This window comes from Pelobates fuscus, chromosome 1 (assembly GCF_036172605.1).
Source record: "Pelobates fuscus isolate aPelFus1 chromosome 1, aPelFus1.pri, whole genome shotgun sequence".
Lineage (NCBI taxonomy): Eukaryota > Metazoa > Chordata > Amphibia > Anura > Pelobatidae > Pelobates > Pelobates fuscus.
Window position 1 is genome coordinate 25,377,894 of NC_086317.1, and position 14,106 is coordinate 25,391,999.

Here is a 14,106-nt window from a genome sequence, read left to right on the forward strand (position 1 = left end):
TCTGTCAATCATCGCCAGGGGAGGTGTGGCTAGGGCTGCATAAACAGAAACAACGTGATTTAACTCCTAAATGACAGTGAATTGGGCAGTGAAATTGCAGGGGAATGATCTATACACTAAAACTGCTTTATATAGCAAAGTAATTTAGGTGACTATAGTGCTCCTTTAACCGAGAGGCAGCAGAGTACCATAACAACACACATGCAATATGTGGCCAATATAAGCAGTCCACAGAGCGAGTGAGAATGAATATGAGAACTTTTATAAGTACTTTATTACTTCCCTGTCACGGCCAGCTGAGAACATCATCAACAGTTAGAGAAAGGTTGCACAATACACAAACACACTTTGTTATATAACAGGACATGGTGCTGGCGTGTACAGTTAGACAGACTTGCAGACGCCAGAATCCACTCTCCACATAATTTAAATAGATTGAAACAACCATTGTTATTCTGTACAACAAGGTGAGATTCTGCAACCATGGGCCAGTGCTGGACTGGTTGGATCACATGAAATCCTACTACAGCGACTTCTGTCAATAAACCAGTCTGTTGCTATGTACACAGAGATGAGAAACAGCAAGTTCTGCTCAGAGTAAATAAACCGTGCTATCACAAACCACAGCCCTGTAACAGGTGGGATCAATGACAGTAACACGGCTGCAGGGGAACACCGTTCACTGGGACCCTACTGTAAGGTTAAGACATCCAAGGTTGTGGATCAATACCTAAGCAGTACACAAATGCATGCAGCTTACAAAACAGACTTGCATTTTTTCTTTCTCCAGATGCACTGAAGTGAAAACAGAAAGCCAGTGCTTTACAGCAAATGTATTAGCCACTGATCCATACCTCAAACAGATCAACTCCTGAGTGGCAGCTAGTCAAACAATGCATTTTACAAAGCAAGGGTTATTTTTTTCTCTCTCATCGATATGAAGAGCAATTCAAAAGTTTGATTAATTTGCAGTTGTGGCCTTTGAAGGATGCATGTTGCTGTGCAGCATGGATGTAAACCAACTTCTCATAGAACTCAGGACTTGGAATATAATTGTATTCTCTGATAGTAACTTATAGTGATTTAAAAAAAGCACTGTCATTATATGATAGTCCACCAGCAACACTTTATTTAACCCCTTAAGGACACATGACATGAAGTTTGGTCCTTAAGGGGTTAAGCTGACCTTATTCAAGATTGAACCTACTGCACATGCAGTGTGTGCACACAATATGAAAGGCTCTCCTTGGAATGGACTCTACAAGTATGTTAATGGCAAGGTCTCTTTCAGAAAATGTATAAAACATAACATATACAGCTGCAAACACACAACTGTTCAAGTTCCTAGGTAAACACATGAATGGTTAATAAAATGTTCCAGGCATCTGTAGAAACTGGCACTGACTTTATACCGTGTCCAACACTCTGTGCTTGGCAACGCTCTATAAATGATATTTCAGTCACATTATTCACAAACACAACTTACTAAAGATGGTCTGTCTCAACACAACTGGTTGTCAGTCAAACCTGATTTTGCTAAATACACAGTACTATAAACCCCAGCAGGTTTAGAACTGCCGAGTACAACTGTAGGCTAAAAATGGTTAAAAAGTGCATAATTACACCAGGATATAAACACTCCGGTTTACCCAAACTGAGATTTGTGAAGAATTAACAAATGGCACATTTTAGGCCCCAATAGCAAAGTTTAAACATTCTCAGATTCAGTTCTGCTATTTTAGCCCAACATTTAAAATTCGCCTGTCAATTGTTCACAATTCCCTGCTTAGCAAATAAACTCCCTGGAGATGACAGGACAAGCTACAACGCTCAAGGGATTCATGGAGCAGCAATTTTAGTGAGGAGGGCAAGAGGGATTTTTGAAAACTCATCCTTGGTGCAAGTGGCCATGTGTTGTAACAGACATTTCCTTCCATACCTCTGTGCGTTTCCTGATGGGGAGTTGCGGACTTTGGGGTTACTGGAATGCATTGACAGAGATCCCGAGCACGCGGTCACAGACGCAGTGGGGCTTGCCAAGTTCTTTGGAGGGCTTGGGGTCTTTAAATGGCTCCTCAGAGCTTTCTGCGAACTGCTTGTGTCAGTGTTGTCGTTTTGCTCGTCTTTTTCCTTTTTGTTGCGCTCTCTCTTGTTGAAGTGGACTCTCCCCTCCTGCAGTTCCAGCATTCTTCGGACATGTGTCGCTCGTTGCAGAGGGAACGCTGTGCATCGCCAGGGCACACTGAAAAAAATAAAAAAAGTTACAGATTTCAATTAATTAAAAATCAGGGGTGAATTTTTGGACCGCTGAAGTTCCTTAAAGGATTACTATAGGGTCAGGAACAGAAACATGTATTTTCTGACCCTATAGTGCAAAACCCACCATTTAGTGGCTTGCCCGCCTTAGCTCCCATATAAAAGTTTAAAACTCGCCTTATTTCCAGCGCCACGCGGGTGTGCCAGCTCCGCCCCCTTTGTGTCCACCAAAATGGCCAATTTTTTGCCAATCCAATGCTTTCCCACATGGAAAGCATTGGATTGGCTCAAATCGGCATGGGGATGGGCATGCAGAGCGTGGGGATGCTGAACGGCAGGGCTGCTTACTATGCAGCCCTGAGCCAGGAAGCCCTTCCAGTGGCCATCTAAGGAGTGGCCACTTGAAGGTGTCCCTAGGGGCAATGTAAACACTGCCTTTTCTCTGAAAGCATACACCATGAATCCAGACTAAATGCCATGAAGACAAATGCAAAACAAGGGATTATTAAGTGGCATTACATGATAAAGAAAATTAAAATAAAGCACTATACGTTTTCATAAAGATGCCATTCTCCATTGCATATGATTTAAAGATATTGAAAATAAAGGATTGTGACATGCAAGGACAGTTGAAGGGAGCAATTACTTTGGTCTGCACCCGATGCAAGTGCAAACCACTGACCGTCACACTAGGGATCAACCAATATAATTTTTCCAGAGCTGATACAGATGCCGATTAGCGGTCACCTTTCATGCCATTTGCCAATAACTAGTACGGATATTTTGTACATTTACATGTCAATAAATTAAACAATGTCTACACAAATCTGGCATTAACTGAACATGCTGACAGCACACTCCTATCACTCTCAGGGAGCCAGCAAATGTGGGATCAGTGAGATTCCAGCATGTACAGTTGCTGACAGCAATCACACTCCTATCACCCTGTCAACCAGCCCCGTATTGTATTTCTGTGTTTAGCAGATTACTTACTAAATCTCATTTCTCCCACAGATTGCTATGTTGTTTTCAATTGCAAATTAAATAGTTCACACATTAAAAGGTTTATTGTGTGTACAATAAAAAAAAAAAAAAAAACTACTCATGACAAATCAAAAAAACCTTTGTTTAGCAACAAACTGACAGCAACTCATGTATCTGAAACTCAAAGCAAAAAGAACATTGACACAGTGGTTGTAGTTCTGGTTGGTATCAGAAGGCTCATTTTACAGTCTCACCTTCTGCCTCAAGCCGTGTTCCTCAGCTCACAGCGGGAGCGGGGGGGGGGGGGGGGGTGCAGTGAAGGCAAGCATCAAGTACTGCATGTTCATGCGATTGTCAATATCGGCAGCAATTTAAACAGATTCCAATGAGATTAGCAAAATGATGAATATGGGCTCTAATAATCGGCCCAGGCGATAATCTGTCAATCCCTAATCCACAAAGTTCCAGAATTTCCCTTAGTCCAATTGGGTAGTGGCCTAGAGTGGGTCACTGTGGCTCATGGGGTCCTATTGACAGAGGATGGGGGGGGGTGGTGGTGGAGGGGAAGAGGGCAGCAATCAGACTAAGCAACAGCAATGGCAAAGTTCTTGCTGCTTGGCACAGTGAAAGATAGTCCCAAAAGATGGAACCCTGATGTCACCTCTCTATGTTGGAACACTGAGCTGCAATAACATTGTTACATTCGACTTGAGTGAGAAATCAGTCCAAACGGAAGCCTTCAGTGCAGGGTTGACCAAAATATAGATTTCCAGCTGTTGCAGAATTACAACAGAGTATAGGTAGCTAGCGGCTCATTTTTGGCAAACCCTGACCTACAGAGTTTCAAATTATACGCTTACTTTTTAAACAACTCACTTCTGCTTGTATCACCTATTTATTTAAAGGCTCACTGGTACGATCACTACTTTGCAGACATGCTTATTTAATATTTCAGCAATTTATTACAGCTTCAGTTATTAAATAGAATTATAAAAAAAAAAAGTCATGGTTCTCTACAACCGGGTTAAAAAAAAAAGAAATTAAATTAAAAAAAAAAAAAAAAAAGCCCTCCAGCAGTATTTATTTACTAGAGATGCTGAACAGGTGTTAATGGGATAAAATTAGACCCCAACCCAAACAGCAGAATGCGAGTTTCCAGATTGTGCAACCTCACCCTGGCGAGGGGTGGTCTGCCTGTTAATGCAGACATCACCTCTCAGCTGAGCAGGTACTTGCTATATTTTCAATGCATTATCCCTATCACAGATTCAAATTTCCTCTCTCTACTAGCCACCGGCAAGTGGATATCCGGCCCTGGCGAGTAAAAATTAATTCCTGGTTTGGGTGCTAAGCTTGCAGTGGAGAGTAACATAGGCACAGCTAGCATTGCAGAGCTTGATATTTTGAGCAATCTATAAATCAGGGCTTAAAATTTCAAACCCTATACTACTAGCCAGACCTCAAGTTACACACCACTGAAAGCCTGGAGAGTCCATGGCGCACTCACCAGGGCTGGATCTTCACTTTCCAATGGCTATAGAAAATTTTGAGCCCTGAACTATATCATGCAATAAAACTATGGTGTCACATTTTGCCTAACGATTTCTTTTACCCTACTGCATTTATAAATACAGAGTCCAAGGCTTAAAATTTAAACTTGCCCACTAGCGAGCGGAAATTCATTGGCTCCCACTGAGAGTTCTCAGTGCCGTTTGAATCTGCAGTCTTCGACATCGAGGTTACACCACAGGGCAGCGTCAGCCTTTGCTTTTGCAATAATATCAACACCATAGCAGTAAAGCCTTCAATATGAAGTCGACAAGGAGCTGGAAGAAGGTGTCCTGTCTGGCGCTATACAAGCGATTTAGGGGCAGGCTGGCTGAACGGGCTTCTTCCGTGTTAATGCATAGTGGTTAGGCCTGGCTAGTAGTTTAGGACTTTTTGAGCCCTGCATTGATCTATATATTGAGAGTGACAAAAACATGCTTCAATCTACCCAATATCATCTTTCCAACCAGCCCCCAAACAAAAATTTAACCCACACCGTGCAATACATCTTGTACAGTATACTAGATCAGCGATTCCCAATCCAGTCCTCAAGTAGCAACAACGAAGGTATTCCTAAATCCTGGACTGATAGGGGGTACTTGAGGACTGGGTTGGGAACCCCTGTACTAGATCAATGCTTCTGAGAGCCTGTGGTCTTGAGGGAACCGTTCTGAGAATTTAGTAACCCCATGGCAGTTAAATGCTCTTAGAGTGCTTGTTTAAGAAGCCCAGTATTATATAATACCATGAGTCGACACAAAATAAGATTACAAATGTTTGTCATTAAATACCTAGAGCGCCTCAATACCAGACAGGATTGCATTATTCACTATACTGCTTCGAGGAAAATACATTTAACCTCCTCATCATTTGCAAAATCTTGGCCCGTGAACACAGTACAGTTTGCTAATCTAGCATTCCAACACATGCCCAGCTCATCAGATCCATTAACAAAAAGAAACATAGAACAGCAAAAGCAATCTATAAACTGCTATGTAAAACGTAACAAGTGCGGCAAACCTGTTACTTTCTTACAACCGTAAACGTGTTGCTCTATTACCTGGAGTAGACTCACATCTTATACAAACATGCTGTACCTGGTAATTATTTGCAGAGATTTACCAGTACCGATTACCTGCAATTATTTTTTTATTTTTTATAGCAAGGCCCTCAGGCAAGGAGGATTACATAGACTACTGTTTCTAGCTCCTACAAATCGGTGAACCTGCGGTGTTTTCCCCCCCTCATCTTTGATTAAGTAACATCAAAACACTACTCACCAGGTCCCTGAGGTCACGATACAGCTGTACTCATCCTAGTGGACAGCCTAGGAGGATCCTTTTAAGAGAAACAGTTACCTGCAAAAAAAAAAGCAGAGGCGCCTTTAAAGAAACATATATATTACAGAACACATTCATTTTTAAGAAAATAAAACTATTTTCTGCCATCCACATCCCGGTGGTTCGTACTGCAGCACTTGTGTAGAAAAGGCAAATAATTTACTTGAAGGTTAAAACACTTTTTATTAAAGGTTTTGAAAGTTATTATGTATCGAGGAGGTCACAGACAATTTTTCGAATAAGAAAATAAGAATAAGTAAAGGGCAACTTTCATGATTTTTTTATATATATATTTAAGTAAAATAGAAAATAAAGTAACCTGTATTATACATTAAATAACCCTGTATGTAAAGAGGTTTGTAGAATTTGAGAGTTAGATTTATTTAGGAGTCGAGGAAGAATTCTCTATAAATACTGAAAGATTGGTTGCAGAGGTAAATGTGGCTGACTGGTAAGAACTCACTGTTATTAGGATTTGTTTTTGGAAACAAAGATTTTTAAGGTATGGTCCTTTGGCTTTTCCCACACACTTAGAATGACTGTATCTAACGGCTACTGAATTTGAAAGGAACCTGAAACCCAGCAATATATAATTAATCGTGGAAGATTTGTTAATGAAGATCTCTGCTGCTTCTGCCACAATAGTCTTTCTTTAGTGAAACCAAATGAACTATAATACTCAACAGTTCTGGGCTTTTGGTTATACTTCTCACCATTAAGACATGACGCTGTTCAAGGATGATGAGACTTGCATTCAGAGAGCCAGAGCAACCATTGCTGTAGGATAACGGAATGTAATGCATTTTATAGCATGGGTTAAGAATGGCATTGTCTATGACGTTTGTACAGTCCTATTCAGATACAGTCTGAATCGACTCAATGTTACATAAACTGAAATATAAATATCATTGATGTGAAAATCAGTCCACAATGGCCATCATCCTGCCATAAATGTAGTTATTTTCCCTTTCAGCTCACATGTATTCCACAAGAAATATTACACAACAGGTTCTCTCCCTTAAACCGGGATTGTGGAGAAATGACATGGTCACTACAAGTTTTAGAACAAAATATCCCAACTGAAAACAATGGAATAGAGTAATTTGTTTGAATTCTGCTATTTTAGCCTACTATGTGATATTCTTGTAAATCCTCCATATCATCGAGTTAAAGAAACACTATAGGGGCAGAAATACAAACATGTATTCATGACCATATAATGTTAAAAACACCATCTACCACCTGCACCCCCCCAAATATAGTTAAATCATACTTTAATTTCAGTCTGCTGCTGCTGGCTCTGCCTCTGATCTGCCTTCTTGACTGACATCAGAATTGATTCTCTCAGCCAATCACAATGCTTTTACACAGGAAAGCATTGGATTGGCTGAGACTGTCAAGGAGACAGATCAGTGGCAGAGTCAGCACAAACCAAATGCTGCCCTAGCCAATCAGCATCTCATCAGAGATACATTGAGAATCAATGCATCTCTGAGGAAAGTTCAGTGTCTGCATGCAAAGGGTGGAGCCACTAAATGTCAGTGCTGCACAGTGTGCAGCACTACCACAGGAACCATCTGAAGCAGCCATCCAAGAGTGGCCAGTGGAGGTATCCCTAGGCTGTAATGTGAAAACTGCATTTTCTCTGAAAAAAACTGTCTTTACTGCAAAAAGCCTTAAGAGAAGGATACTACTCCACATAAAAAATACAATAAGCTGTAGTTATTCTGGTGGCTATTGTGTCCCTTTAAGAAAAAAAAAAAATCATCATTGCTGTTTACTTTTTTGTTTAGTATTTCATTTGGAGAATATGAAGACCATGATTGGCTTTGTGGAAGAGTCAGATAAGCAGCTCAGCTCTCACTGATCTCTCATTGGCCAAGCTGTGTACATACTCAGGAGTTCTAATGAAGAAGGTGGTTTGTGAAAGAGCCATTGCTATGGAGTAGCGATATGCTGAGATACAAAACTAAAGATTAAGATTAGAATAAATAAAACCAGCATGAATGGAGGCCAAAACATACAGATGCAATTAAGCTGGGCTGGTGCCTGGAGTGTCCCCTAATGGAACCATTACATATGATTTTGTTCAATTTCACATCCACCTATTTGATCCTCTATATCCTACCTTTAGGAGCTACAACTCAAGGAGCACATTCTGTTTTAGTGAGTTTAGAACATAACAGAAACAAGGAAATACTTGCATTAATAATGAATTCAAATGCAATGGGAGGAAGAGCTGTGATTCAGTGTTTTAGCAGCGACCAAGAGGTACTTGCTTTTGAAGGGTTTGATTAAGAAATGACGCAGAGAGCCTGTTCACCCAGATGTTTGAAAAAATATATATACATAAACATAATTAGGTTTACAATCTCTGGTGTAATGTAATCTCTCTGCAATTTAGTTATTAATAAAACTGTTTATTGCTCCATCATCAAATTTGGGTGTGGCCAACACGTGGTTGTAGAACAACATCCACAATGCTTTGCCACCCTTTAAAAAAAAAAAAAAAAAAAAAAAAAAAAAAGTTTTAAAGACTTTTTCCTATCAGTCTATGTATAAATTGGTTCACTCTAAAATAGATCAGGATTGGCCAAAAAGTAAATCCCCATCTGTTGTAGAACTACACAATACCTATGATGCTATTCCAAGCATCAAGTTGTAGCTCAAAATGTGAGGGCTTACCTGTTGGCCAACCCGATTAAACTCATGAGGCAAAAATGATAGATGGTATATAATTATTGCTTATATATAATTATACACATGATTGCTGTGCAGGCACATTCTACCTGTAATGCAGTTACAAGGTAAAGGGCAATCTTAGGTCACTGGATTTACCTTAAAGGGCTACTCTTAGCCCACAACCATTAAAACACTCTGTAGTGGTTATGCTGCATGCAGTGCCATGGCGCAGTCTCACAGCCAGATGTCAAACCATTTACAAAAGACGTGACACTCACCTGGGTCAGTCTGCAATGATAAGCTATGGTGATAGTTCATACATTAGCAATGACAATTTTGTGCTACTTTGCACATCATTCAAGTGTCAGCTCCTGCTCCCAGGAAATTAAGTTCCAATAACGTCAAAATTGATATTGCTAAAGATGACAGGGAATTTCACTGTAGCAATAGCTCCTAAGACCACAAGGACTAAGGTATTCAATGTACCTGAAGGAGCAAGGCAAGTTTTAAAACAGTTTGACATCTTACCATTGGATGGTACCAAGGCATTACAGGCACCAGAACCAGTACAGCATGATTTTGTGCTCAGAGTACACCTTTAAGGAACAGAATAACAATGTAATCTGCAGGGGGGGGGGGGTTAAAGAATCTTAGACACATAGTATGTTTATGGGAATCACCCTGCAATGGATAAAGGAAAGGTTTCTGGTACTGCCCTCTAGTTTAATGTAAAGTGGTTTAGGAAGAACAGTGTTTCATAAGCACAACAAATATAACCAAGAAATTGGAAATAAAACACAGGAAGAGAACCTCAAACAAAAAGAGCATACATATAAAAAACACTTTCTTGTGCATCTTACAACTAATTACAAGTCCTGTTTGATGCAAGAGTTCTCATGGATAACTGTCATGAACCCATGGACAAGATAATCATAGTTCGGAATTGTTACCAGTTTTATATTTTAGTATACTTTGATTTAATAAACCCTCCAAAGTAGGGTGTCGCTGCAAACAGTAATGAACCCTCAAAACCACAGCATACAGCTTCGGTTCCATTTTGAAGAATGCAAAAGTCAATTTCTACTGACCAGTTAGAATGATGTACATAATATCTGGCTGTGGGAGATTGTGAAAACAGCCATGGTACCTGCAGCAATACCTGTAACGCAACGGTCAAGCAGACAGCAAACTTATGGAAATTAAAAAGCATTGCATTTCAGCACTACAACATGCTAGCAGGATTGCTAGAAAATGTATTGATCTAAATCACATGCCCCAATCTATCAGCTACTTCATAACAGGCACTTTTATGTCAAGTATGTCAATTATACCCGCCAATGACGACCTCTTAAATGAGTGCTGTGTAGTATTGAAGATTACAGGAGTACCCAGCCCTGGTTATTGGGTAAAGGGTTTAGTAAGTTTGCCCTCTTACCCTGATCTCCACCATGTTACAAGGCACCTCTATGTCTGGGGACGTGCAACCTGCTTCTGCAGAAGCTGGAGGCCAATCCAGTCTGCTCAGATTTGACATTACCCAACCTGGACTTGTTCAGGACTGACTAATCACGCACCAATGACATTGCTGTAGGTGGAGTCCATACTGAAACAGTTCAAGTGGTCACTCCAAACACCATGACCACTTCAAACCACTTAAGTGGTTATGGTGCATGGAGTAGCCCCTTTAAGACAGGAAACAATCAAGGTGACTGAGTATGAAGGGAAATCTAAATCACAAATCCAGGTTACCAAGCTCATCTTCATTGCTCGAGTAATACATCATTATATTAATGCCTCTGCTAAAGTTTCACCTTAATTCTCTAAATGAACTACCATTGCATTAATCAATTAACCTTATTGGCAAAGTGCTATATTAAAATCACAGCATTTCAAAAGGTGGCATTGTAACATGGGAGATGATATACTAAGGTTTAGCCATAAAACCCTAAGGTGACCCAAGTTCACAGATCAAGTTGCGGACTATTAAGAAATAATCTCCAAATCAATCAATGATGCTAAAAAACGCAAACAGAATCCTAAAGATAACGGTTAGGGAATTCTTTGTCAAAGATGACAACTGACCTGCATTATGAATATGTTTGTAAAAGATTTCACAAAGTACTGCCCAGTTAACCTTAACACATCTTTGAGTGTATAACTCCCCATTTACTAATTGCTACACTACAAAATATAGCTGGACTAACTGGAGAATATATGGCCACACAGGTGAACATCACCAGCAGTTTGAAGTCAACTTTAGACTTGCCGAATTTCAAGTGTCATATAAGAAACAAATAAAATAAGCTCCAAATGTTTATTCTCATGCAGACTTTGCAATTGGGGAACTAGGTTCATGGCTATGAATGCTCTAATATTGAACAGCTTATACAGAATGAAGCAAATTTGAAGAGGTATGTGACTTTCAATAGATCGCCTCGATTTCACCGTAGTCAAACTCAGAAGGTCACCCACCATTGTTGACGCAAAAAGTAGAGATGTATTGTAGAGAGGTGGTAAAGAAGATTGACGAACCGTGAAATTGCCAAACGATTTTACCGAAGCACTACAATCCAAAGCACTTTGATTCATGCGCAGTTTTAAAGGACAATATGCAAAGTTTGGATTCTAGGACTTAAATGCACAATACACAGCACATGGAACTTGTACCGGAAGTCATGGCTGTCCACGCAATGGAGCAAGTTCACCATGCAGACTGCCTGCTTCTAAAAATATCAGTTGGAGGTTATATTACAACCGTTTGCCTTATTCATATAATAAAAAAATAGAAACTTCTGCAAATAGAAAATATACTTAAAATCTTGCAATCAAAAACAAAACCCTTTGGGTGCAGACATTGCCAAATTCTTCACAGTCAGCTATCATGGCTACTGAAAGGCTCTACAGCATCTCACGTGGCAAACAAAACCAAAAATAAAAAAAATGCTACCATCTATTTCAAGTTATTGTAATGAGCAGTTTTGCTCTAAGGCAGTGTGTGAAAGCTGCAATGTGTCTTAAATCTATGCAATATAATACCTAAAGTAAAATGGGTAAGTAGAAAAGACCCCACACCCTATACATTTTTACAACACCTTTGCTTCCTAATATTTAGGTCTTATTTCACGTAAAATCACCATAACCACTACAGTTCATTACAGTGTTATGGTGCCAGTAGTACAGTCGCACTATTCCACAGTTAGCTGTCAGACTGTTACAAATGGTTTGACAATGACCTGGCTGTGTTGTGTTAAGATTCACAAACAAAAAAATATAAATATATAGAAAATACAGAGTATGATCTTATACCTTAGTTACTGTATCAGTGCAGAACCTCACAGAGTTTGCAAATGGTTATACAGCATACAGTGGGATGGTGCCAAGAGATGCCAGGTTATGATGCTTGGAGTATTCAATTAATCAACCTGTCAATTTCTGGGATAGCATTTGCTTTTCTTAGTTACAGTCAATATTTAGTCCTTTCCTCCTCACAGTCACAAAAAAATAAATAAAAATGACATGATACTACCATGGGATAGAAGATACAATTTGATCTACGCACTGTGCTTGCAATTATACTGATGTATAGCTTTTCAGCCTGTAAGTAAAACGACGACTATTCCACCACAGTCTGTGTGCTTTTACGTGCCTTGCTCCCAGATTGCATTCATTTAACAGATTATGGTGCCTGGAGTCCATGGACACTCTTAAAATGTTTCTGAACAGTTTAACAGAATAAAAAATATATATATTTTTTTTAAAGTTAGTTACGCTCTGCTTTAAACCATACCATAGATAGCAGGCAGTTTACTTGAACCAGAAGTGCCCTGGTGCCCACCTATTGTAAGAAGCGATCAGCTGACACCCTCAGCAAATAAGCGAAGCCTTACACTGTAGGATTTAACTCAGAACAGTTAAAGGTACACTCCAGGCACCAATACCACTTCTGCCCATTGGAGTGGTCTGGGTGCCAACTCCCACTACCCTTAACCCTGCAACTGTAAATATTGCCGTTTTCATAAACGGCAATATTTACCTTGCAGGGTTAACCCCTCCTCTAGTGGCTGTCTACTAGACAGTAGATTAGGTCTTGGGTCGCAGTGGGTCTCTCCCCACCGCCGGCTGCACATGCGCAGTAGGTCTCCCCCGCTGGATGACGTTGGCAGCCCCTGAACCAGCGCCGACCCCTTCAGCAATTTGGGATGGGGGGTGGGAGGGAGAGGGGACCTGCAGTGCCAGGAAAATTGTTTGTTTTCCTGGCACTGGAGAGTCCCTTTAACAGCAGTTGAGGTGGGGTGAGGTGCATGGAGGATCCCAGGTAAGAAATTAAACACCTCAAAAAAGGTTTGATTCCTTACAATGGTGGTGAGGCTGCAATGTGGTACTTTGCTCATTGGCAGAGAGCGTCAGACGATTATTCCTTACAATAGGGGGAACACTAGGACAATCATTACACCATAACAGTGATCTAAAGTGGATATGATGCTTGGAATGCTCCTTTAACCCCTTAAGGACTAAACTTCTGGAATAAAAGGGAATTAGGACATGTCACACATGTCATGTGTCCTTAAGGGGTTAAAAGGTCAATTCAGGTACTCAACAGGTTTGGTGCATTTGTAGGCATGGTAACAGTTTGCTCTTGGGTAGATTTATATTATTAAACACATATACAATACTCCCATACATCTAAAGTGCACTATGTAGGTTAGTGTTTTTTTGTAATTAAAGGGTTTTCCATGTCATTAAATGTCACAAACCTGATTACCCATGGTGTTTTATTGGTCAACCTTGGCACCCTGAGGTGTGTGAACTATATTTCCCAGAGAACCTGCCAAGTACGGGTATGTATTTCACCTACATCCACGGTGCTAAGCTCAGTCATTACTATCATAAATTGTCCTTAATCCCATTACACATTTCTTGTCCCTCCGTTTACCTTAATTGCCAATTGAACCACACATCTTCAAAAATCCCATTCCTTAATGCCAACCTGTTTACCATTGTGTGTTCCACAGACTTTTACACACATTTCCTTAATGTGCTCCATTGGATAATGCCAGCAACACTGCATCCGTCAGTCTATATCAGGGTTCTCTGGCTATCTGATTCAAATAATCATGGGATTGGTAGTTCAGCAACATCTGTAGGGCAAGAGTTTGGTAAAACCTGGTCTATAACTGCTGTACAGCCCTTTTAATATGTTTCTTAATATGTATCAGCTTCTGCAACTAACTAAGCTGCTCGACAGCTTATCCCTAGCAGTGTTCCTGCTTTACATAGAGTGTCATATGGAGACTGC

At 40.2% G+C, this 14,106-nt stretch overlaps 1 protein-coding gene across 3 annotated transcripts in view; it reads right to left on the minus strand.

Annotated features, from left to right (window-relative positions):
* Positions 1-14,106, minus strand: part of BCL9 (BCL9 transcription coactivator) — a 261,354-nt gene that overhangs the window by 28,581 nt on the left and 218,667 nt on the right. For all 3 annotated transcript variants that reach the window (XM_063446708.1, XM_063446691.1, XM_063446699.1), the window contains 2 exons: positions 6,069-6,146; positions 1,940-2,242 (listed from right to left, as the gene is read on the minus strand). In XM_063446708.1, coding sequence (XP_063302778.1) covers positions 1,940-2,187 — 248 coding nt within the window. In that variant the 5' untranslated portion in view covers positions 2,188-2,242; positions 6,069-6,146. The remainder of the gene's footprint in view (positions 1-1,939; positions 2,243-6,068; positions 6,147-14,106) is intronic.